Source organism: Podarcis muralis, chromosome 8 (assembly GCF_964188315.1).
Source record: "Podarcis muralis chromosome 8, rPodMur119.hap1.1, whole genome shotgun sequence".
Classification (NCBI taxonomy): Eukaryota; Metazoa; Chordata; class Lepidosauria; order Squamata; family Lacertidae; genus Podarcis; species Podarcis muralis.
In genome coordinates, this window is record NC_135662.1 from 48,432,669 (window position 1) to 48,460,151 (window position 27,483).

General features: G+C 40.1%; 1 protein-coding gene across 15 annotated transcripts in view; it reads left to right on the forward strand.

Annotated features, from left to right (window-relative positions):
• Positions 1–27,483, forward strand: part of PTPRM (protein tyrosine phosphatase receptor type M) — a 409,846-nt gene that overhangs the window by 301,474 nt on the left and 80,889 nt on the right. For 8 of the 15 annotated variants that reach the window (XM_028737325.2, XM_077933147.1, XM_077933148.1 and 5 more), the window contains 3 exons: positions 18,293–18,444; positions 21,029–21,103; positions 21,595–21,621. In XM_028737325.2, coding sequence (XP_028593158.1) covers positions 18,293–18,444; positions 21,029–21,103; positions 21,595–21,621 — 254 coding nt within the window. The remainder of the gene's footprint in view (positions 1–18,292; positions 18,445–21,028; positions 21,104–21,594; positions 21,622–27,483) is intronic. The other 7 variants (XM_028737329.2, XM_077933149.1, XM_028737337.2 and 4 more) reach the window with 2 other exon arrangements.

Here is a 27,483-nt window from a genome sequence, read left to right on the forward strand (position 1 = left end):
AAAGTCCAGCAACTGGAGGAACGTGTAGCTACGCTCCAAAGAATTAGAGAGCTAGAGCTCTTCTTGGAAGCAACAGAGCACACCGTCTCCACCAAGGATGAGACAGGGGACTCCCCTGAGAAGGAGGCTAGTTCACCAACACAGGAGCCAGATATATGGAGAAACGTGACTCAAAGAAGTAGGAGGCCCAGGGTTCGCTCTGATTGTTTAGAAATACACAATCGCTTTGAGGTCCTCTCCCCTAGCATGGAAGACGAAGAGCAGACCCCATTTGAGGATCTCTCCCTCATTACAGTCGATCAGGTATATGAGGACGAGCAGCAAAGTCAGTCCTCAGGGAATGTGCAGGCGACCTTGGAACGGACAGCTCACGGAAGAACCCCGACCAGACCTAAGAGGAGGCGTGTAGTGGTGATAGGGGATTCCCTACTGAGGGGAACAGAAGCAGTGATCTGTGGGCCTGACAAGATGTCTCGGGAAGTGTGCTGTCTCCCCGGGGCTAAGATCCAAGATGTAACTGAACGACTGCAAGGAATCATAAAACCCACTGACAAATACCCCTTCCTCTTGGTTCATGTGGGAACCAATGACACTGCAAGCAATAGCCTCCAGAGGATCAAAAGAGACTACGAGGCTCTGGGCAGGAAATTGAAGCAATTAAATGCACAAATTGTCATCTCATCTGTCCTCCCAGTTGAACGACGTGGCCCAGGGAGAGAGGGAAAAATAGTGGAAGTGAACAACTGGCTTCGCAAATGGTGTAAACAGGAACGGTTTGGATTCTTAGATCACGGGCTGCAGTTTCTTAAAGATGGACTTCTGGCAAGCGATGGGCTGCACCTCACAACGGTTGGGAGGAATGTTTTTTGCCAAAAATCTCAGAAACCTCATCAGGAGGGCTTTAAACTGACTAATGTGGGGGAGGGAGACAGTGCTCCTGAAGGTAGGAGTCTATCAATTGATGAAGATGATCATCCAAATGTCATAGACCAAATGGAGCAAACAGCACACAGACCTAGTGGTGGGAGGAAAAAATCCTTAAATAAGAGACACGGGGGAATGATTAATGGACTTCAATGTCTGTACACTAATGCGCAAAGCATGGGAAATAAACAAGATGAGCTTGAGCTCTTGGTACAGCAAACTAAATATGACATAATAGGCATCACTGAAACCTGGTGGGATAAGTCCCACGATTGGAATGTAATAATGGAGGGATACAATCTATTTCAGAGAAACAGACCAGACAAGCAAGGAGGAGGAGTGGCATTATATGTCAGGGATGTGTATACCTGTGAAGAGATCCAAGATTTAGAACCTCAAAGCCAAAGTGAGAGCATTTGGGTCAAAATTAAGGGAGAGAAGAATAACAGAGACCTCATTGTGGGAGTTTACTATAGATCCCCAAGCCAAACGGAGGACATAGATGATGCCTTCCTGGAACAGATGGCCAAGCATGCAAAAGGAAGGGAGATAGTAGTAATGGGGGACTTCAATTACCCGGATATTTGTTGGATGTCAAACTCAGCCAAGAGCATAAGGTCAAACAGATTCCTCACTGGACTTGCAGACAACTTCATTGTCCAGAAAGTGGGAGAAGCAACAAGAGGAACAGCCATTTTAGATCTGGTCCTAACCAATGTTGATGACCTGGTTAGTGGGGTAGAAGTGGAAGGATCATTAGGCGCGAGTGATCATGCTCTTCTGAAGTTTACTATACAGCGGAAAGGAGCAGCCAAGCATACTAGGACTCAATTTCTTGACTTTAAGAAAGCCGACTTCATAAAACTTAGGGAAGTGCTGGGTGAGATCCCATGGACAGTAATACTAAAAGGAAAGGGAGTTCATGATGGCTGGGAGTTTGTTAAGAGGGAGATAGTAAAAGCACAACTTCAGGCAATACCAATGAGACGGAAACATGGAAGGTGCCTAAAGAAGCCAGGGTGGCTATCTAAAGAACTTTTAACTGAGTTAAGATTAAAAAAGGATGTGTACAAAAAATGGAAAAGGGGGGAAACCACCAAAGAGGAATTCAAACAAATAGCCAGCACGTGTAGACACAAAGTCAGAAAAGCTAAAGCACAGAATGAACTCAGGCTTGCTAGAGAGGTTAAAAGCAACAAAAAAGGCTTTTATGGGTATGTTCGTAGCAAAAGGAAGAACAAAGAAACAGTGGGGTCACTCAGAGGAGAAGATGGTGAAATGCAAACAGGGGACACAGAAAGGGCTGAACTCCTCAATGCCTTCTTTGCCTCAGTCTTCTCCGATAAAGAAAACAATGCCCGACCTGAAGAATTTGGAGCAAATGATTCAGCAGAGGAAACACAGCCCAGAATAACTAAGGAGATAGTACAAGAATACTTGGCTAGTCTAGATGTATTCAAGTCTCCAGGGCCAGATGAACTGCATCCAAGAGTATTAAAAGAACTGGCAGATGTGATCTCAGAACCACTGGCAGTCATCTTTGAGAATTCCTGGAGAACAGGCGAAGTCCCGGCAGACTGGAGGAGGGCAAATGTTGTACCTATTTTCAAAAAGGGGAAAAGAGAGGACCCAAATAATTACCGCCCAGTCAGTCTGACATCAATACCAGGGAAGATTCTGGAGCAGATCATTAAGCAAACAGTCTGTGAGCACCTAGAAAGGAATGCTGTGATCACCAATAGTCAGCATGGATTTCTAAAAAATAAGTCATGTCAGACTAACCTGATCTCGTTTTTTGACAGAATTACAAGCCTGGTAGATGAAGGGAACGCAGTGGATGTAGCCTACCTTGATTTCAGCAAGGCATTTGATAAGGTGCCCCATGATATTCTTGTAAAGAAGCTGGTAAAATGCGGACTTGGCTATGCTACCACTCAGTGGATTTGTAACTGGCTGACTGACCGAACCCAAAGGGTGCTCATCAATGGTTCCTATTCATCCTGGAGAAGAGTGACTAGTGGGGTGCCACAGGGTTCTGTCTTGGGCCCGGTCTTATTCAACATCTTTATCAACGACTTGGATGATGGACTCAAGGGCATCCTGATCAAATTTGCAGATGACACCAAACTGGGAGGGGTGGCTAACACCCCAGAGGACAGGATCACACTTCAAAACGACCTTGACAGATTAGAGAACTGGGCCAAAACAAACAAGATGAATTTTAACAGGGAGAAATGTAAAGTATTGCACTTGGGCAAAAAAAATGAGAGGCACAAATACAAGATGGGTGACACCTGGCTTGAGAGCAGTACATGTGAAAAGGATCTAGGAGTCTTGGTTGACCACAAACTTGACATGAGCCAACAGTGTGACGCGGCAGCTAAAAAAGCCAATGCAATTCTGGGCTGCATCAATAGGAGTATAGCATCTAGATCAAGGGAAGTAATAGTGCCACTGTATTCTGCTCTGGTCAGACCTCACCTGGAGTACTGTGTCCAGTTCTGGGCACCACAGTTCAAGAAGGACACTGACAAACTGGAACGTGTCCAGAGGAGGGCAACCAAAATGGTCAAAGGCCTGGAAACGATGCCTTATGAGGAACGGCTAAGGGAGCTGGGCATGTTTAGCCTGGAGAAGAGGAGGTTAAGGGGTGATATGATAGCCATGTTCAAATATATAAAAGGATGTCACATAGAGGAGGGAGAAAAGTTGTTTTCTGCTGCTCCAGAGAAGCGGACACGGAGCAATGGATCCAAACTACAAGAAAGAAGATTCCACCTAAACATTAGGAAGAACTTCCTGACAGTAAGAGCTGTTCGACAGTGGAATTTGCTGCCAAGGAGTGTGGTGGAGTCTCCTTCTTTGGAGGTCTTTAAGCAGAGGCTTGACAGCCATATGTCAGGAGTGCTCTGATGGTGTTTCCTGCTTGGCAGGGGGTTGGACTCGATGGCCCTTGTGGTCTCTTCCAACTCTATGATTCTATGATTCTATGATTCTAAGTTCGTAACTAGAGATACCATTGTACATTCCAAGTAGGTGAATAAAAGGGGGAAGTAATGAACATGATTCAGGATTACTTTTAAAGAGAAATATTTTATATCATTTACAGAAGTGGACTAAAACCTTGTATCTAGATGTGATGACAGACTTACAATGAGATATCAACAGATATACAGCTGTTTTGCCACCACAAGACTGCTAAAGAAAAAGCTACACAAAACCCAAAAAGCATGTCAGTGATCATTGTATGAGCAGTAAGCTTGATAGGTTTCTGCCACATGATTATCTCCACCAATCCACTTAAGAATAGAAACTGTTGGTGTGATTTTTATAAGATTTTCTTGTCCCTAGAAAAAAATTAAACATGACCTTTTATCAAAAAGTAGCCAAGCTGTAGCTGAATTAGACCTAAGGGCCACGCTCAGGAAAATTCCCTTAGCTGACTGAAAAAGGACACAATCTCCCTTTATAAATTAATATGCCAAGACCACTACACTGACAGCCATAGAAGGGTTCATTTGAGAGGCTGATTGGTTTGCCCAAGCCTTTGGAATTCCCCAAAACATAAATTTGTTGCATATAACTCTTCAGTTGCATACAACTCTGATGCTGGGCTGATTCCTTAAGATCGCCTAATAGCAGAAATGTTTACAATCAATTTTGAGACGGATGTTGGTTTGTTTTTAAGCTTTGGCTCCATTTCAGTTTTTTTGTGGTTATGTTGACTGCTTGGGTTGTGTTTAATGATTGTATAAAACTTGGTAACTTTAAACAGAACTGTACAGGTACTTACTTTCATTTGGTATGTATTTTTGTTTTCTACAAGTAATAATAATTTTTTAAAATCCCAGTAAGTCAGAAGTATGCAAGTCACCAAATGTTGCATTTTGGGGTGTTACTTATGACCCCTGGTTTGAGTATCAATAACTCAGTTTTGGAGACATGACAAACATGGGGTTTGCTCTGTAAACTGTAACAAAAGAATTGCAAAACTTTGGCACTGGTTTGGAGTAAATTAGACAATGTGGGAATTTGAGTGCTGTTAACTAGAGTGGCATTAACTTTGAAGCCTGGTTTGATGTATTTACTTGCTGTGTTTTGGGGGGCACTGTGAAACATGGGGTTTTCGCTGCAAAATGCTGCAAAACTTTGGCAACCGTTTGGAGTGAATCAGGTGGTTTTGAGTTTCATTTTAATACCTATGATCCCAGTGTGAGCATCATTTACTCAGTTTGGGGGCACCACAAAATGTGGGGTTTTCACTGAAAACCTATGCAAAACGATTGCAAAACTTTGGCACCAGTTTTGAGTGAATAGGACACTGTTGGATTTCTGTGTATGAACTGCGAACTCTGGTTTGCTGTATCAGTTACTCAGTGTGAGAGTGCTGCAAAACATGGGGTTCATGCTGCAAAATGCCTGAAAAGCTTTGGAACTGGCTTGGAGGGAATAACAAATTTCGGGGTTCATAGTTAATGAAACTGTCCACTGCATATATTTGAGCACACACCCCTTCCTTTTAATAATATTTATAGGGTGTGTGTCTTCCCCCCCCCCCCAATTTGGAGCTGGTAGAATGAGTCGAGATCTATTACAAAATGAGCCAGTTCATCTTTCATAAGTTTAGCCCGCTGTGATCACTGGGGAGAGTGTTCTTCCTTTGGGAATTGAATGTAAAACAACTGAAACAGATTGAAGTTGGCAGTGACTAATGAAGTCTTGTGCAGGAGTCAGGAGAGTCAGTAGCTTCTCACTAGCATAGATTGAGAAGAGAGAGACACAGCAGCCTCTTTGTCAAGTCTGTGTTCTTTGTGGGTGTGTCTCAAGATTGACTGAGGAAAAGGTTTGAAAATATTTCCAACTCTTTCCCTCCTGCTGCTTAATATTCTCATTCTCATTCTCTCTCTCTCTCTCTCTCTCTCTCTCTCTCACACACACACACACACACACACACACACTTCTTACAGAGCAGATAATTTCAGGCTTCCGTGTTTAATGAGCCAGTACAGTTGCCTAGAGGTGTTCTACATAATAATAATTTTAATCAGTCGCACAAAATTTATGAAGCTGGAATTCCAGCCCAAATTACCATAAATTAGAGCTGTAGTCCATTTGTTTTCCTGAGAGGCGCCTAGACTTCCCCAATCTGTCTATATGGCCTCATTGTCACTTAACCTTGCAAGAGAAACCATCATTGGTATAAATAATATGGACCAACTTGGAAGCTGGAATCATTTTTCAAATGGAGGCAAGCATTTTGGATATGGATTTTTGTTGTAATTTTGCACTGGGGGACTATATTGTTTTATCTGTTGTGTGGCTGGAGGTTGGGTTCAGGATTGATACATGCCACCGACAATCTCTACAGCAGTGTTAGATTCCAGGCAAGCTTTATACAGGTGTCTGGACAAAGAGGCACAGCGGAGATTGTGGTGGCTTTATGATATATGGTTTATTTGCACATACATACAACCTGAGACTACAGTGGTACCTCACGTTACAGAGGCTTCAGGTTACATACGCTTCAGGTTACAGACTCCACTAACCCAGAAATAGTACCTCGGGTTAAGAACTTTGCTTCAGGATGAGAACAGAAATCGCCCGGCAGCAGCAGCAGGAAGCCCCATTAACTAAAGTGGTACCTCATGTTAAGAACAGTTTCAGGTTAAGAACGGACCTCCAGAACAAATGAAGTTCTTAACCTCAGGTTAAGGGGCTCTCAGGATTACTCAATGGAGGGGCTCTCAGGATTACTCTCTAACTGCACTCCAGGAACAATTCAAAGTGCTGGGTTGGTTTGGTTTTTTAATAATTTTTAAAAAAGATTTTCATGGTTCACCAAAAACTGTGAATTGTCTTTTCACAAGTCATATAGTCATTTTTTACATTTGATGTGATACATTGTACATAAAAAGGTGTTAGTTTTGACCTATAAAGCCTTAAAAATTGGGTTAAGACCACAATACCTCAAGGACCGCCCCTCCCCATATGAACCAAACTGGACCCTGTGATCATCATCTGAGGCCCTTTTTCATCTGCTTCCTCAGCGAGAGGTCTGGAGAGTGGCAACACAAGAACAGGTGTTCTCTACAGTGGCTCCCCATTTGTGGAATGCTCTCCCCAGGGAGGCTCACCTGGCGCCTTTGTTCCATATCTTTAGGTGCTAAGCAAAACATGCCTCTTTTCCCAGGCCTTTGGCTAATTAAACAAACTTGTTGTTGTTTAGTCGTTTAGTCGTGTCCGACTCTTCGTGACCCCATGGACCAGAGCACGCCAGGCACCTCTGTCCTCCACTACCTCCCGCAGTTTGGTCAAAAACAAACTATGACCTTATAAACTGTCGAGGGGTATTGCTTGGTGATTTTTTTTGTTGTATTATTTTTGCATTTTTATGTTGTAAATCGTCTTGTAATCCTTGGGTAAAGGGTGGTGTAGAAAATAATAATAATAATAATAATAATAATAATAATAATAATAATAATAATAATAGTGCAAAGAGAATAAATGCTGTGGTGCATCTTTAACAGCAAAACCAGACGCCTTCATCTGGCCCAGCAGCAATAAAACATGTTTCTCCCATATTGGTCTCTACAGCCACAGGAGGCACTCCAGCAGTTTGGCTTTACCCCCAGTGGCACTCACTTCCATCTCTCAAGACAGATGGATGCCAACAACAACTTAATAATAAATAACACCCCAACATATATTTTTTCCCCATGCTGTTATCAGGGCAGCCTCAGAGACCAGCACAGAGCAGCACATAACTAAACATGTCTCTATGTCCTGAGCTTCGCAGCAGCTCTCCCCAGCTCTTTTGCTCACTCACACAGCCATTCTCCCTAGTCCCCCTTGTTGCTTCTTTGCCATCTTAGATGCAGCTTCTTGCAACCCAGCTCTTAAATTGTTCTGCTGGTCTTTATCCACAAAGGGACACCATATATACTCGAGTATAAGCCAACCCAAATATAAGCCAAGGCACCTAATTTTACCACAAAAAAACTGGGAAAACATATTGACTCCTAGGGTGGGAAATGCTGACAGTGGCAAAGGCGCCATTGACAACAGCCTCTGCCGCTGCAAGGGCAGGCACAGGAGCAGCGCTTGGCAGAGTGGTGGCAGCAAACAGTAAGTGGGACCCTCACTCGAGTATAAGCCGAGGGGGGCTTTTTCAGCATTAAAAATGTGCTGAAAAACTCGGCTTATACACGAGTAGATACGGTACTTAACCAGTTCCGCCACCTCCTCCAAACTCATAACATATGTTATCCCAATGCCAGGGTGGCCTTGGAATGGAAAAGTCAGTCCTGGATGTGAATCAAGCTAACACCAAACCATAGGATAATGGAGAGAATATGCAATTTGCCTAGCAGGCCCTTGAGGTTGGGTATGGGAAAGCTTATTATTTCTATTGGGTGTTGTTTTATTTTTATTTGGGGTGTGTGTGTGTTTTAAATTGTTTTAAAATGTTATGTGTTAATTTGGACTTTGTATAATAATCTCTCCCCCCCCCATGAGTTTTCATAGTGAATTCTGGTAATATGTTGCTATGACAAAGTCATTACTGACACTATATAATTGTTGTGGTATTTAGTAGATTTCTTCAATGAACAGCACTCACACACTATAGACTCATTACTACACAATGTGGTATTAGCACATGCATTCCATGCAGGTGCTCCAGGCACAATCACTAGCATCTCCAGATACAGTTTCAAAAGACTAGGTGGGCCAGTGGACTGGCTTTATAGAAAGTAGCTTTCTATGTTCCTAATGCCCTTGACTTAAATGTATGTGTGTGCTTGCTGGAATTCTAAGTGAACAGCGGCCATCATACTCTGTTGTAAAAGACCCTCAGTCTATTCTTTATTTTCTTATCAAAGTCACAGTAATATAGAACAAAATATAGAAATGTTGCCTTAGCAGTTACTCCTGAGCTCTTTGTAAATTGTACCCATTTAGCAGCTAAAACATTTTAATGTAATATCCCTCCATAATTTATAGTCTTGCATAGGATAGTTAAAGAGTTAAAATAACCAAACCATGCTCTCCCTCTAATTTAACTATTAGTCTGTGCAAGAGTGCTAAGATTTGTGTTTTCCAACTCATTAAACTGACAGCAGAAATTAGTTTGTGGTATTAAAATCTAAAAAGTTAAATTACAGCTACACGTGTCATTTACGTAATGGCGCATATAGAAGATGCTTGATTTTAATGTTTGCTATAATGGAGAATTTAAATTACAATGTTTGTCAAATCTCTAATCTTTGTTTCAGAGTGGAATATTAATTACGCTCTTAACTATGAGAAGTAAATAAAACGAGCATCCACTGACTGCCTAGGGGTAAATTGCAGATTACTGACAACGTGACATGATGCGCTAAATGTCAGTTTTGTCAAACAAATTTAGAGGAACAGTTAAACTATTAGCTTCCTGTTGTTAGAAGGGCTTTTTTTGTGGAGAATGGCTGCTCCAAGCAGCAGGGCCACTGTACCATATGGAACACTAACGAAGCTAAATTGAAAAAGTGAGATGAATGAGCAGATAACAGTACAGACACACTCAATTAGTTTATAACCATCTATTAACTTCTGTCGGTGGCATTGAATAAACAATAGATTAACAGTTACACATTTTGGGTTTGTAATGCCAATTGGAAGGCAAGGTTGGTGTACATGAAACTATATGCACATGAGGGATTCCTCAGGATTCCTCAAAATACGGCTGCTGCATAGGTGCTGTTTAAAATTATCTCTGTCTTGGCTATTTACGTGATCATATATTAAGCCTGTGGCTACTTTCAGTTTTATCACTGTTTTCTTGCTGGCATCGTATGTTTTGAGCATTGTGTGGATGTTATATAGGGGGAGGAACACCTGATTGACTGAGTCAGTCATTGAACGGAAGGAGGAATTAGGCAAATGTCCTGCATGCTAGTCCTTGGTGAGTGTGAGCCCTCTGTCACTGTGGGTTGTGTTATTCCTTAATGCCAGGCCAGTGCTTGGTAGCAGTGAAGGCTTCTCTGTTGGACGAAGTGCGGCACACCCCTCCGAAGTTTCTAAGCCCCTCCCCCCCCCAAAAAATAGCCCAGTCTTTCTCCTGTCATCCACAATCATTATTAATACATTTCCACTGACTCAGAGGCTTCATAGATGCTTCTGCTCAACTCCTCCGCTAAACAAATAAGTATCATTACCAGCACATAGTGTTGTGTTAGATTAAGTTGTCCCAACTGTATCTACCAGGCATAGGAGCCAAGTCCTAGGAGCCAAGGTCTTTTCAGATCCCCCATAAAATATTTGAGGAGGATGACCCACCCCCCAAGTTGATGGGCACTGTAATTCAAATGGTGTGTGTGCATTGTGATCGATTATGCAGGGTGGGGCTTACCTGCCCCCCTCAACATCTCTCAGAAAAGGGCTCCCTGCACTTTTGGCTTGAAGACATACCAAGTTGAATAGACCCCTGTCGCTCCTTGAATGGATGTACGCACCTGCTTCAGCCAAGTTGAAGCCATAAGAGAGCAACAGGGAGAACTATTAATATGTCAAAGAGAATCACGGCAACAACACAGCCCTATATTACACTGCTGTTTATAGGGAAGGCATTTGAGTATGAGCCGTCATATTGGACGGTGCTGCACATATTCTCATGGAAGGACACAATCATCTTGTGAAGGTTAGGTGGGCATTCTATCTTGTTGAGCAGTGTGAAGAGTCCTTTTAACTGACAAGATCAAAAGCCTTTGTCAGGTTTAAGTAGGTGAGGTTCAAGGGACATCTCTTCTCTCGGCATTTCTACTGCAGCTGGTGCAGTGAGAAAATCATGTTGACTGTTGATCTCTGAGCTCAAAAGCCACATTATGACTCTAGATAGACCCAGTCAGCAAGTGACACTACTCTGTAGAGAACTACACAGGAGAAGGTTTTCCCCACTGTACTCAGCAGGGAGATCCCACAATCATTGTTACAGTCATGGCGGTCACCTTTGTTCTTGGAGAAGGTCACAATGCTGGAGTCATGCATGTCTTGTGGCACGAATCCCTGTTCCCAACACCACAAGAGGAGGCCACGGAGGTGTGTCGTGAGGGGGAAATGGATCTGGCTTCCAACACTTCTGTCGGGATTCCGTCTTTGCCACATGCCTGAGTGTTGATGGTGTTCTTCAGCTCATTAAGGGAGAGAGGGAGGGACATCCAGCTCTTCCAAGACAGGCAGGGTCTGTTGATGGCTGTGTCAGAGACCATCTTTTTCTGCAAATACAGAAATAATATGACTGGAAAGATTTCATTTAGATAAATAAATGGGATACACATTTCCACGTTTATTTTCTGCATGTTTTATCTTACCTGACTGCTAAGGCTCTAATTTATGTAACTGATCCCCCCCCCCCCCCAATAAAATACAAACTTGCTCTTATTATACCAAATGTTGCCATATGGAATCAGGTTGAACTTGTTATTTAATAGGTCATAATGAAATAAAAGTGTCAGTATGCACGCATGTATGCACATGGTGTGCACCCTAAATTGGCAACATATAAAGTATTTTGACTTGGTCTAAGTGCTTTGTGTACTAGCCCAACCACAAAATGTGGGCAGCATAGAATTTTCCCTTCAAGACTTCCCTATGAGTTTTGGTGCACTTGTTTAGAATTATTGCATTACAGATAATTTACTGCACGATTTTGGGATAGCGATTTATGCTGGATGGTTTAAAATATATAGCCACCTATGATTACGCTTGTAAGCCCAAGGATGTGACTTCCCATTCTTAATCGGTTGAGAAAACTATAAAGTAATTCTAAAAGGAGAAGCAGCCACCAAATCCTTTTCTTTACATATAATAACACGGCAGTTTTTAACATGATGGCATTTGTCATTTCAGAGACCAGAAAGCTAGAAGTTTTCCTTTTGCAGTTATAGAAAGGTTTAATTACTGCTTCTACAACAAAGTTTTACTATGTGGAAAGTACATTCAGATGCCCAGCATAAGTCTAAGCTCAAACTTTATCTCTTATTGAGGCATTGTGTGAATGACACAGCATTGACTGTCCTTTGTCTGGAAAAGGGAAACATTTGTAGTTAGAATTTTCATAGAAACCAACCAATTTTCATAGAGACAAGAAGAAAGGCGACATGTGTTTGAAATTATTCAGGATATGTATATTAGCATAAAATCAAAGAGTTGAATTGTGGTTACAAAGCATGGTGGCATCTAGAGGTATCAATATAACCTCTAGCTCCGAAGTGCTATCACAGAGTCATATCATATGGGTCCTTGAGTTACCTACAATATGGATCAAAGGTGGCCTTTTCACAGATGTAGCTTTGGTGTATCACAGGACATCTCCGAATATATTTGCATTAGTTTTAAAAAGGCCTCCTACTTAGCTTCATAAAAGCAACAGAAGATGGATGCCTACAGCGCATACCTCTCTTAATATGTTTCAAGCTCTGCATACAATTGACAGCATGACTGAATAAGAAGGTGGACTCTTTAATCATTAGTCTCTTTCCCCCCTAAAATGGTAATTAGTCTCAAGATGAGAATTTCAGAATCTGTCATAAAGGAGAGCCAGTGAAAACCTTTCATGCCTACGTTGTCTGCTGCTATATATCACACAGCTACCCCCTGAACAGGCCTCAGTGGTATCTGTTTATTTCCTCTTTAGTGTGCTTCTTTGATATTGTAAGAAAAAACGAGGGTGAAGAAGGCAAACTTTCCAAATATCAGACTTCATTTTTAAAGCAATAGGACAAATATGAACTTTTTGTTACTAATGGGAAAATGTAATTCTACTTTATATGCAACTGAAATGTTATATTTTTCTACTGCCTTGATATATGAAAGACAACTCAAGCAGAACACCTCATGACACAGACATTTATTTCACATTGGAATGTTACGTTATATATGGAACAAATAAATGTGACTGAGTCACATAAACAATACTAACACTTGAACTGGTAGATCAAGTGTGGGCCTTTGCATTTGCAGGGATTTATTTCTTCTGTATTTCTTGTCATTTATAAAGACTGATTTTCTGTGCCCATCTTTTCAAAGCAATATACCCCCCTGCCCGTACGGGCCAGTTTTGACAGACTCTAGGGTTGTGCGCTCATCTCACTCTATAGGCCGGGAGCCAGTGCTGTCCGCAGACACTTCCGGGTCATGTGGCCAGCGTGACAAGCTGCATCTGGCGAGCCAGCGCAGCACACGGAAACGCCGTTTACCTTCCCGCTAGTAAGCGGTCCCTATTTATCTACTTGCACCCGGGGTGCTTTCGAACTGCTAGGTTGGCAGGTGCTGGGACCGAGCGATGGGAGCGCACCCCGCCACGGGGATTCGAACCGCCGACCTTTCGATCGGCAAGTCCTAGGCGCTGAGGCTTTTACCCACAGCGCCACCCGCGTCCCTTCAAAACAGTATACAACAAAACAAAAGTATATGTTAACAATTAAAGCAACCGAGACTGGCATACTTGAACTACCGTATTTTTTGCTCTATAAGACTCACTTTTTCCCTCCTAAAAAATAAGGGAAAATGTGTGTGCGTCTTATGGAGCGAATGCAGGCTGCGTAGCTATCCCAGAAGCCAGAACAGGAAGAGGGATTGCTGCTTTCACTGTGCAGCGATCCCTCTTGCTGTTCTGGCTTCTGAGATTCAGAATTTTTTTCTTCTTGTTTTCCTCCTCAAAAAACTACTTGTGTCTTGTGGTCTGGTGCATCTTATAGAGCGAAAAATACGGTATATCATGCAAGTCTGATCATACAAATGATGAATTTGGTTACAACCTTTGACCCCGTTGACTGGAATAACCCAGTACGAGTTTTCTTTACTTTAGTTTGGAATAGCAGACCACCATGCCATATCACAAACTGCTTTTGTAACACAGCTCAGTTTCAGAATATGTTTCCCTTACAACATCTAAAACCTTTTAAGTTATGCAGAAATAATTGACCAGAACTTTGGATTCTGGCTTTGTTATGGAAATGGTTCAGTGGTCAGATGTTTTAAATAAATAAATCATGCTGATATTTAGAAGATGTTTGGGTCCATAATACAAATGGCCCGGCAGCACAATCTTGTACTTAAGAGAACCATTATAAAATTATGTATTATCAAGGCTAAAGAAAATCTAAAACGGGTGGGTGGGGAGTAATTATATCTTCACTGTAGTCAGGTTGGTGACAAGTTATGGGATTCCTTTTTATCCACCTGGGTTACTTTGATAATATAATAAATAATGAGCAAAACTCTCTAATATTAAATGTATTTGCAGTGGCTGAAATATTGATAGTTGGCAAATGTTGTATGTTGCTTAGAGATAGATAGTTTCAGTTTCTCATTTTCCCCATTGTAAGCTCGGTTTTTCACCTCCCATGACCAATAATCAGTAGGATCTGTTACTTGAATCCTGACCACTCATAAAGAAAAAGTTAGCTTGATTCACTTTGTGAATTTCCAATGGCAGAGAGAGGGAGAGAGTGCTTCAATCTTTACAAAATGTGGGTTTGCATGAAATATATCTGTACTTTCTGTTGTTCATAGTATACAGCACTAATAAATTGCTGAAATGTTATCCTGCTGTGTCTTTTTCTTTTAAATATTTGGCTATGCCCACTAAGGTTGGTATGCTCATTATGATATAACAGATAATGTATTCATATAAAAGTAGATCTGAGTGTCATCCAGTGAAGTATTGCAAGGCTATATTGCCTACCCTAAATAATTTCAGGTAAAAGTGGTGACAGCAAACTTAAAAACAGTCATGGCATCCCTCAAACTAATAGAGACTTTTATAGCAAGTTAAGTCAGGCAAAAATAAATACCCTAATTTCCCCCAAGAGTCAAAAGCAAACAATGGCTTTTGACCAATTGTGAAAAATTACACCTGTCAAAATTAATACTAGTTGCTCAACATTGCATGTTTTCAGTAATGTTCATATTCCAACAGAGTGAGTGGAAATGTGGAGGTGAGGTGGAATGATAGAATCAAATATAGTCAGAAATAATAGCCGATAGGAGCTGTTCATATATTTGTCCTGTAGTTCTGCCAAGAGTTTTCAATGCTTTTTTCCTCAAATTCTTTTTCCTGGCTCAGGGTTGTTTTTGAACAGAATGTCAGTCATTGTAACATCAGGGGTGGTCTTTCAAAATGGACAGCCTTGACTAGCATATAGCTGTTAGATTCATTTTTACCTGTGACCTGAGCCAAGAGTTGACATCCTTGTTATATATGGTTTTATGATTTTATTCTTTTTAAAATTTCTATTTCAATATTTTGTAGAATAGCTAAAATAGCTTCTAGGTGGTGGATAGGTGACTTCAGCCATTTTGTACTTTTTGTACTTGAACAGAAATTGAATTCAATACAGGAACATTTTGAAAGAGAATATGACAAATACCTGAACAAAGAGAAACAAAATAAGTACTCATTATTTTGGATTGTGTGTTTTTATGACAAATTTAAGCATCATTAAAAAAAACTTTTCTTTTTAATCATATAATAATTGGATACCATATTGCTTGCCAATCATATAGTGACCTAAAATCTTTCTCATTTTTAGATACTCTTGATTCTAGCCATATAACAAAGTTTTCTTGATCTGTGTCAATCATCCATCTAGAAATGACTGACATCTTTTGAGAATTGTAGTTGGCAGTTCAGAACACCCTATATGGAGCTTTGAAAAGAACCTGGAGATATTGGTGAACTGGAAACATGTTTCTTTAGATTGGTTTTTCAATTTGCTAATCACATGTAGGAGCAACATCAATTTGCTAATCACACGTAGGAGGACTAAAGTGGTTTTCAGACCTTCATTGAATGTGTGGAGACAGGAATTGGGATCATTCCTCCTGTCCCTGCTTTTGATCTCTAGATGTTCATTGGAAGTTCTGAATAGAGCCTACATGTGTACCATTGTGCACCCATGGGATCTCTCCATGTAATCAGAAACCCTGTAAAGGTACCAGTTGTTCCATCTGTGCAAGCACCCCAGCTTGCCTGACAGAACAATACCCCTTCTCCCACATGCTGTTTTAGGGGTTTTCCTCCCCCCAAAAAAAAGTTTCAGGGGGAAGAGAGGGACGAATGCCCTGTTGTGCAAGCAGGAGTCATTGCACATGAACTTCTACTAACATGGCTGGTTAGGTGCATCCCACCCATAATTTGTTGGAGTAACTAGAAATGAGAAGGGGTTAATTTCCTTCAGGAGTTTAACTCTCCCCATGGATGAGCTAATCGCAGGTACAAGGTTAGCCAAGCCATTTGCTATGGTAATGGCCCAGAGTCCTGATTATATCTGTGATTAATGCATGTCAGCACAGTAGTGTGAGTCTGTTAATCTGTAAGTGGTCAGTCTGTTGGTGTTACTTGTCCAGTGTTATGTCTTGAATTGCTGGAGTTTATTTGGAGCAATGGAAATACCTTGTACTTGTATGTATCTGTATACGTATATCTGTATCTGCCAAAGCCTATAAGCTGTCTAGAACTGTTTTACTGAGCCTTATCTTTCGCAACAGTAAATTATTAAGCTGCTTCCATGTGGTAACTGGAACTGGGAACAACTTCCACTGTGTGGATATCTCACCTGAGATTCCCAAGATAATTAATATCTTGCCCCTCAACATAGATTTATGTTGCCAGAGTGACTGACAAGAGTAGTAAGAAATGAAGAAGTGCAACTGAAAGTAGTAATGCTAATATAGACAAAACAATAAAATAACAACAGCCAATTTAAATGCATGCTAAAAATCATACTGCTCTTAGTTAAAGATTGCTTAGGACTTAAAAATGTGGGAAAACAAAATGTTTTTATCTGGTCCCGAAATGATAATAAGGCATTCCAAAGATGAGGAGTCACCAAAGAAACGGCTATCTCTCCAGTCACTGCCTGCCATACTTAGGAGGGAGTACATACAGTTCCTCTCCAGAGCTGCTGAACTCTCTGTTTATTCGGGACTGAGTTTCAATATTTTGACCCTCTTCCAGTCTGTTATTGCTTACATACCCCAGATCAGGAGTTCTATATCACCTTAATTTGAAAAGCAGACAGATCTAGGTGACACCCAACTCCTTATTCCTAGATGACTTTATTCAGCTGCTTCATATGAATCCTGAACACCAAGGGGGGAAATATATTGTTTTACTTACCTTATAGAAGTAAGCAAGTAGTGTTTTTCTTTTAACCAATTTTATCACCAAAGTTCAGACCATTTCATTGCTTAAAAATCTTGTTTTAACAAAATACTGCTGCAAATTCTTGTTTAAATATGTTGCCTGATAAGAGTGTTGATATATAGTTTAATGTCACTGTGCAGTGATATTTTTTCAATTTCATGTGAAATTGAACATTATAAGCTTGTTGCATGAGCTCACTCTCACCAATATCCTATTTTCCCTATAATACTTATAGTTTAACCGGCTTAATAGTTCTGTCTGTCACTATCTATAAACTGATCGGAATGTTCATTATTTCACAGAAAATATAAACCTGCACTAACTCTGGAAATTTTGTGTGAAGGGTGGCAGTAATAGCAGACACACATATAGCTCTCACCCCCTCCTCTATAATTTGCCAGTCTCATGATAAAACAAAACGTTGCATTTCCTGTCTCTGCCTACAGCAGCCACTGGAGTAGAGCAGGGCTAGGGCAATGTATAACATTGTACAGTAAGGACATGGATAAGTTACAGTAGACTTTTAGAGCAGGGGAGGCAACTAGATGTATACTTGTCATAGGCTGAGTAGAGCGCTCTCTGCCCCACTTCCTCAGGTGCAAATGCAGGTAGCATCAGAGACCACCGCAGGGAAGAGAAGGTCCATGCATACTCACAAGATCCAGTGATAGTTACCATGTTGAATGGCTTAAAAAGACGGTGATAAAAAGTCATTGATAATAAGCCTAACAATGTGTGCCCATGTATAGGCGTTTGTGAGTGGAGGTGACAGAAGCCTTCAGGGGAATCCACTGTGTTAGCTATGAAAAAGTTGTGGGCACCCATATGTTACTAGACTACAACTGAAATCTTCCCTGACCATTTGCTGTGCTGGCTGGGGTTGATGGCCTAAAAACCTCTATTTCACTTACCCCACCCCATCCATACAATGATCCATACAACAAGTGCAACTATTTTATAGTGTTTTGATGAATCTGCTTATATTTACGTTTTACTGCTTTTCTCTTTAGCGAGTATTTATTTTAACTTAATTGAAGATTGTGTTTTTTACCATTGACTTAAATGTGGGGGGGGGTTTGTCAGTAAAAGTTGTATTTCCAAATGGACAGCTGGTATAAAAAGATAAATTCTGTGCTTGCTTACTGTGGCATCATCTTTCTTCCCTAATGTTCATTCCTTAAGGAAATTGGCTAAAAAGCGGAAAGAGACATTGAGCAGCACACGGCAGGAAATGACAGTGATGGTGAACTCAATGGATAAAAGCTACACTGAACAAGGCACCAACTGTGATGAGGCTTTCTCTTTCATGGACACACACAATCTAAATGGGAGATGTAAGTTTAAAATGCACTGGGATGCAGCAATCACTTTTTATTTTTGTCAGGCAGGGGAGGGAGGGAGGGAGGGAGGTGTAAAGGGTTCTTAATATACTTGTTAGTCAGTTCCATGGGCAGATTATTGACTCATAGAAAATCCATAGGCCCCAGAATGTCTCACTGTTCGTTACATCACAGCAAGCATTCTGGTGAAAAAGAATAGTTGTTATAAAATAAAGATAAGTTTGCATTTTTGTCTTTCACAAAAAAAGCACACATCAATGTAGTAGGTGTTGGATTCAATTTCCTTTTTTATTTTTACAGTGCTGAAGGCTTTATTGCTTTCATACCAGCTGCATGTCCCCATGTCAGTTTAGCCACTTTCTAAAAATGTCATAATGAGTTTGGAGGGCAGCCATTTAGTCAGTCATAAACATCAATTAATGTTACAATTGACATATTTCAGGCTTCCTAGGGTAAGGGAATTAATGAAATTAATAATTGTTTTGGACTCATACCTAGAGTAATTCTTAAAGACAGTAAAAAGAAGAAGCTCAAATCTCATATATTGCTATTATTGCCCAATAAAATAGTGCCACTTTTCTCCTCAAGATAGAACAGCGAATATAGGAAACTGCCTATAGCAGGTCAGGCTTTTTGTCCATCTAGCCTGGGATTGTCTACACTGATACACTGCAGTCCTCCAAGGTCTCAAGCAGAGGTCTCAACCTTGCTAGTTGACTTCCTTTTAACAGGAGATGCCGGAGATTGAACATGGGATCTCCTGCATACAAAGTATATTCTTGACCACTGTCAGAACAGTGCACAGGTCGTAAACCAAGGGTAGCTGGTATGGCACTTTCCAGATGTTTTTGCCTACAATTCCCATCAGCCTCAACAATGATAAGAGATGGTGAGAGCTGTAGTCTACAACATCTGGAGGGCACTATGTGTCGGCATCCTTCAGGGCTAGAGAAACCAGGTGGCTAGCCCCCAGCTGGATCATGCCCTTCCATCCGTGACGATCCCTCAACCTCCAGCTCAATGTAAATCAGCGACTCAGACTTCAAAGCCTGAGCACACTATATCAGCAGAGCAAACTGCGCAAACAGAAGAGGCATGAGGCTTGTGGAAACATACTAACAAGCTACGGATTTATTAAGCATAAATCAGGACAAAAAAACCATGTTGTCTCTCATTGCCATCTCCTCAGAGAGAGAGAGAGTCAAAAGCAAAAGCTGTACACAATGGAAGTTCCTAGCAAACTGTGCTGGAATGTAAACAGATATGTGACATGTAACAATCTCACACGTCTGCAACTTAAGGTGGAATGGAAAATCCCAACATGGCTATCCAGGAAATGGACAAATATTCATTTTCTACCACAAAAAAGGAAGATGCTCCATGAATTAACATGGAGCATCAATAAAGAATACATTATTGTGGTCTAGCTTCATGTTTACACGAAAGCATTAGGCTTCAAAGGCAAGTATCTTGTGTCCAGCATTAAAATGCTGTTGGTCAGAAATTCCATCCAAAGGCTATTTCCGAAGGATGAATCCCGGATATGTCCAGGAAATTCTGGCAGCCCTAATTTATATCAGGATGGGCAAGTCTGTTGATTTCAATTTCTCTTAGGTTCTCAGTTTTCCAATCTTAAATGCAGGTCCCCATCCCCACATTTCCACATTAGTTTGTGGTTTAAAAAAAAACAAATAAATTCAGAACGTACATCAGTATTGTGGTGTGAATTTATCTTAATATACATTTTCTTGTATGCCATTTTGCCTAATATACACAGTTTTGAAAAGCTTTCCCCTATATATTTATATTTCCCAAATAAAATGCATTTTTATATGCAATATTTGCTAATATATACATTTTTGTGCACACTTCATTCCAATATATGCATTTTTATTCACATTACTTGACTAGAAAATTCATAGAAGTGTCACTTTCAAAGGATGGCTATGTTTCAATTTACATATTGTTTCAGTAAGTGCAAATTAGGTAGATACACCTTTAAATATGAACTGAATTAAAATTTTCTCCCATCTCCACTCAGAAGTCGCATTGAGTTGAATGAGGCTTACTTCCAAGTAAATGGATATAGAATTCCGTCCTAAATTAGAAATGCTTTTAAGCTAAATCCTCTTCCAAAATTGTCTATAGAAGCTCTGAAGCTGCTATAGCATGGTTCCTGCCTACATTTCCTGATCATCTCAGGAATCCAATGGAAGGAATACGTAGTACATCTTCATATCCCAACAGCTTTGCTCTTCAGAAAATTCAAGCAAATCTGGTGTGAGAAGGAGCTGTAGTTTAGGCTCCCCGCCCCCCTCAATAACTTTAGATTTTCAGTCTTATTGAGAAAAGATGATGATGTTAAAGGTAACAGCACAAAGGGCCCCAATAAAACATAAAAGAAATTAGTGGAGTCTAGTGCCATTTTTCATGGATATTTTTCTCCACCAAATCAGTTTTACCAGATTTGAATGACCTAATCAGTTACTGCTATGTTCATCATATAAGGGTGTTTTTGTAAATGCGGTGTGGCTTACTAATGCTTTTGTTTTCCTGAATACTGTGCTTCTCTTTCCAGCTGTATCCTCACCATCTTCATTTACAATGAAAACAAACACACTGAGTACAACAGTTCCTAATTCTTACTACCCAGGTAACCATTTCTGTGCTTGTTTTATTTCAGTAATCATAATCTCCTAGGAAATAGAGGGTCTTTCCCCATGCAAGCACACTTGCACACATCATGAAAGGGATCAATAGAGGGCTCAATAGATCCCTCTTTTCTCACTGCACCCCAAGGCCACCTCTGACCCCTACACAGAATAAAAAACTGGGACACGCCTCTCTTACATCATCCAGCCATTACTCTCCTTCAGGAACCTGGTCAGTTACTGATTTTAGCGTGCTCAAAAGACCCACCCACTCAGGAATGGATCATGCCCCAGACTTAACAGTGAAATTATTCTTGAGGTTGTGCTGTTAATTAAAACAAAACAAACGCAAAAAGCGCTAAATAGCTTTGCATGTTATAACAACTTGCTTATTTGTGGCTTTCTAGCAGAAAATTTGGGAACATTTATAGGTCATTTACTTCTCTTTCTCTTTTTGCCTTTTCTGCATTGACCTGCTTATGATGTATGACAGATCCATTTGTGCCAACTGCAATTTTAGGTGAGAACATTTCCCTTTATCAACATCTGTTGCAGATTAAAAAAAAAAAAGTTCCAAACTAGGCTACAAAACATTGTTTTATGCTGCTGAAGAATATGCAAGCTGTTCTGCATTTTTAATTCAAGTGCCAGTTAACATACTGGATTCTTATTGTCATCAGAAAATTCAGTAAAAGGGAGGGGAATTAAAGGGGATGGGGGGGAGTGCGTTTTTAAGCAATGAATTAGCAAATCACCAAAGAGTGTAAATATCATGGCAATTAAAGGTTTGTCATTATTTTAGTATCATCTGAAAAATAAAGTATGGTTTAAGAAAAAGATGGTCATCTCTCTGCTGCCTATAGCACAGACAGGACTTTCATTTTCTTTTCGACATGCCTCCGAAAGACTTGAAATGTTATTGTGACCATCAAAATGGCAGAACATTAAAATAATGTTTATGAAGTGCCACATCCTACAAGGCATAAAATAAGATACCAGCACTATAGAAGGAAAGGCACTTAGACCTTTCTGTCAGGAAGCTAAAAACAACCATTAAAAAGTGAAGGGAAATGGATTTACCATGCTGAGATAACAAATATAGATGAAAAATCATCGTATTTAGAATATATAACAACAAAGCTGAGCTATGCTTTTAACTACTACCACTGTACTAACCTTAACCTAAGCCAATTTACACACAGCTTTCTTAAAAACAATCAAACAAAAATGCAAATTTAATAAGGCTGCAATCCTGTACCCACTTACCTTCAAGTAAGTCCTGCGGAACTCAGTGGGGCTTGCTTTTGAGTAGACATGTATAGGATTGTGCTATAATGCGCTGAGGCAAGAGTTTCATACCAATATTTCTTGTTTTCACACTGACTTTGCAATGATTTTTTAACTTTTTCTACATCCACACCCATGCACCTTCTTTCTCTCGTAAGTTCTTACTAGTGTGCAGCATTGCCATGTGAAGTCTGGTGTGAATTCCTCAAATCTGAATTTTCTGAACTGAACTGCACATGGGCTGCAATGCAGAAAGCACCTTCAGATCATCACTAGAACATGTGTGCACCTAAAATAATTCTAGCGGGCTTTAAAAAATAGTTTTCAAGGGGAACATGCCATGTTGCATCATACGCTGTTTTTGAAAATACTAAGATTCAAAAGTGATTTGTGGTGTGATGGGAGAAAGGAGAGTTGCTCTCAGAAAAACAAAGTAAAAAAAGCCCTTTTAGGCCAGTTACCTGTTTTATGGCCATGGTGTTAAATTCTCAAGAGCTAATTTGTGCCCTACCCCTCAGAAAAAAAGAATGCAAGAGAATAATTACCACAGAAATATAATTAGCAAAGTTCATTTTATCTGACATCCAAAGAAAACAATATCTGATAAATCAGAGGAAATGACACTGCAGCCACCATAATAATGTAATAACATCCATGCAAATGAAATTTGCAGTGATTTTTAACAGCCTGAGAGCATTGCACATCTCTTAGCTCTGATGTATGACATTCTCAGTGGACAAAAAGGAAATCGTTGCTATTAAATTTTGTAGATTTCTAATATGCTTTACTGTTTTATATATTTAAGTACATTCCTGTACAGTAAAGTTTTGAAATGCTATTTGCTTAATATAATAAAAAAAATTAAGACTATAACCTTAGCAATTAAGGGTTGTTTTTCTTTTTAACAAAGATACAAATTTAGAGGCATTTTCCTCATTGAATCAGGAACCGTGAAATTTTCTAGTAACCTTAAAATCGCTATTTATGAACTTCCCTATAGAAAAAATGTTTCATTTTTAATTGGTACATTGTATACCAAAAAGTTCTTTTTGTTGCCAGTGACCCATACCCTTGCCATTTTTTAATACTTGTGTCAATTTGCTGTCTAACACACACTTTAATGTCTTAAAATAATGACTATGATTTAAAAACAACATCTGAAGCAGCTCTTTGATATGGGCATTGATTGTAATCCATGGCTCTCATGCACATGGGGCTCATACTGGATATTTTCAGACCTAACCATGGTTTGGTGTTACGAGAATGCGGAGGCACAAGTTTGGGGTTCATGTAGCCTTCTCTCGTCTGCTCAATTAGCAACTTTGAAACCTTGCTTATCTTCTCAACAAAGCAGTTTGTTGTTTTGTCCAAACAGGCCACATATGATTTGCATATCACAAATTCAGAACTGGCTCTTCTTTGTGATCTCTGGAAAGTCCCACAATTGGATGAATGGATTTGCGTAGAACCTTTTAGTGCTCTTTAACCAAAGAGGAGGTGCTACAGTTAAGAGAAGCATACACCTTCCCCTTCAGTCCTCTGCTGACTGCTACTGTAGCAGCAGCTTTCAGAACTTGCTCCATGAGTTTGTTCTCTCATTGGTGGAGCATCTATTTTTGTGTATAGTGTTTATGTGTATAATCTTACACATATAATAATGCATATAATACACAATAATTGTTAGCAGAATCATGGGAGAAACATGGTTTAGCACATAGCTGTCAATGTTTCCCTTTTTTAAAGGGAAATTCCCTTATTCTGAATAGGATTCCTCGCAAGAAAAGGGAAAAGTTGACAGCTATGGTTTAGCATCATGACTGAACAGCCCTAATGTGAACTTTATGTGCATGCAGGACTATGGATTACAACAAACCCATTCCCCATCCGCATAGCCAATTTGACACAAGGTGGGTGAAGCCTACTGAAATTCCTCCAACATTAGGACATTGCAGTTCCTTCTGTGAATTTGCCACATTGTGGTGAATTTGGAAGCTGCTGTAGATATAGTTTGGCAGTGTTATCTTAAAAACCAAATTGAGTTCATGGTGATGTATGCGTACAACCAACTTGTCACAAACGAAAGGAAATAGATTTAAGAACAAGTTGGATGTGTCCAACAGCTCTCTTTCATTGAAAGATTTGTGTGAAGCAACTCTCAGACAGAGCCCTGTGAATTCCTTCCAGTTACATTAGCAAGGAACAGAAAAGCCCCACATGCATGTGCAGAAATAGCTTGCTTAATTATAGCTTTTATACTGCAAAGTGAATAGAGTTCTGTATATCAGCAGAGCACTGCTTGCCAAACATTTAGGAACCACAACCCCCACACTGTTCTCCACTCATGATCTAAGAGTAAAGGTAAAGGGACCCCTGACCATTAGGTCCAGTCGTGACCGACTCTGGGGTTGCGGCGCTCATCTCGCTTTATTGGCCAAGGGAGCCGGCATAGAGCCTCTGGGTCATGTGGCCAGCATGACTAAGCTGCTTCTGGCGAACCAGAGCAGCGCACGGAAACACCGTTTACCTTCCCGCTATTTATCTACTTGCACTTTGACGTGCTTTCGAACTGCTAGGTTGGCAGGAGCAGGGACCGAGCAACGGGAGCTCACCCCGTCGCAGGGATTCGAACCGCCGACCTTCTGATCGGCAAGTCCTAGGCTCTGTGGTTTAACCCACAGCGCCACCTGTGTCCCTTAGAGTAAATATCATTTAAGGAGCAATCCTAAGAATGGGAAGCCAACATAATTTATGCTGACTTAAGTTAAACCAGAGTAAAATAAACAGATCCTAACTCCATTCAGGAGTTATTGCTGGCTGAGCTGGCCTAAATCTGGCAGAAGGGAAATAAGCCTCAAAGATAGTTTGACTTACACCACCCTCTTTGCCAGTGTAAGTCCCACCAGGTTGTCAGGTTACGTGATGGAGCTGAACAGAGTTAGGATCCAATGTGAGTCTCATCCCATCCCTTTCTCTTGCCCCATTCTCTCAGAATACCCATTTTTCAAGGCTTATGCCAGTGGAAGTTCCATCCGTCTGAGGGATTTACACCAGCGTATCTCCTGCAGAGCATAACTCTGGTTAGATGCTTAAGCCAGATGAGCTCAATTGAGCCAGGAACCTGCTCAATGAGCTGAAGATTCGCCACATCCTAAATTATTCATTGTGGTGCATGTAGGATTAGGATTGTGCCCTTTCTCCCTGATTTACTGTCTGAAAATCTGAACTAGCATTACAAATTCTGTTTTATCTTTTCTCCACTTCCTCGCTACATTTACACTTCTGCCTGTAGTAGCAGTCCTTCCACACTACATACATTTTTTGTCTGAAACCGTAAGTGACAGCCAAGTTGGGTCCACAGCTGAACAAATCAAAATGTTTATTCATGACCTACCAGGGAGCTGGATTTTTCATGTTCATTAAATTATGACATGCGGAGTAACTTTTCATATTAAAAAGCTCTTTGTGATCCTACAGTGGGCATAGTCTAACCAAAGTAAATCACTGATAAGTCCAGTTAATTCTAAAGGACTTGGTTGCATCATGTTCTGTGTATTTTTATACAGCAGTGAGTTTTGGCAAATATATTTGACACAGACCAGATCAGAGAAGCCACATTTCCTTACAGTTAATGTAACACGAGATGTAACTCAAATGGAAATGAAATGTAAAATAACATTAGAATAACTACCCATTAAAAAATGCTATGCCTTGGAAATGGAAAACAATAACTAGGGCTTATAATATCTCCTATGTATAACTACTTTATTCTGAAACTCTCAGTATTTAAGGGCTTGGGGAGCAATTCATAAACCACAATTACTTGTTGAAATGTTACAAAACATTTTTAGAACAGAAAGCCTTCAGCTATGTTACATATTTTGGCAACCCAGTTTTAAGGTGTACCACAGCAAATCCTGTTTCTAACGAAAAACGATAACCTGAAAGTCTAGTACACTTAGTAAAAGCAGACTGGATAAAAAAAGTCATCGTTTCAAAGACCCTTGTAAAATTATTTACTTATGAAAATAATAATGCTAATGCTAAAAAAATGGATAGGCAGCTAGCAGAAATAACTTCACTATACTCTGGTTCCATTTGACACAAAAACATATGAACACGTAGCATGTCTGCAAAGTTGCACTTAACCTGGTTTTGCATCAAAGGACTTGATCCTGACCTTTATCTAACAATAATAATAAAAGCTAAAGTTACAAAAAAAAAACCACCATGACTTTTCTGCATAAATTTATTTTAAAATATCATAAATCAACTTCCAACTCTTTCTTTTTATTTATTTACTTACTTTGTCGTTTTGTGTCTTAGCCACCTTGTAGTAATCAGGTGCCATTTCAACAACAACAACATACTGTAACAACACTTGTATATATCACCTTTCATGCCATGCATTCCAAGGTGCTTTGCATTACAGTTTTGCTAATGGTTAGCTAAGAGGAACAATGCTTTTCTGTATTGGTATAAAAATATTAAGGCAGGCCCAGAGTAAGGGGGAAATGGTTACGCTCATGTAAATAAATTGTTGCATATATTATTTTCTGTTAGGCTTTGAGACCTTTGCTAAGTTTTCAGAGTAAGATTAGACTACTTTTATGTGCCTCACTATAAGATTCAAATAACTGGGCCAAAGTAATTTCAATTCAGTAATTTTTGTCTTGCTTCCTTTATATGGATTATGAGGTGTTAGAGTCTTATCTGCTTCAGGTACAAAGCCCACTGTGTTATAAAGGGCTGGAGCTGATTGAGAAGTTTGGGAACTACAGCTTTCATGAGGTGCTGTAGTATGTCTGAATGAGATTTTCGATGAACATGAACTCTTTTCTGTTCATGGAAGGAAAGTTAGGCTCCAAGTCAATATCTACAGAATATGATTAGTGAAGCTATCTGTTGCCACATATAAAACAAGAACAATGATAATCATACCATCCCAACTAATCCTTGTATATGCTGTTTCCCCTAGTAAAATTAACATTCATTATTTTTAATGTAACTCCTACATGGGGTCTGGTGAGTGTACAAAAGTTTGCACACTGAGGGGCTCTTTTACACAAGGGAAGAGTGTGACAAGGCAGTAAGTGTG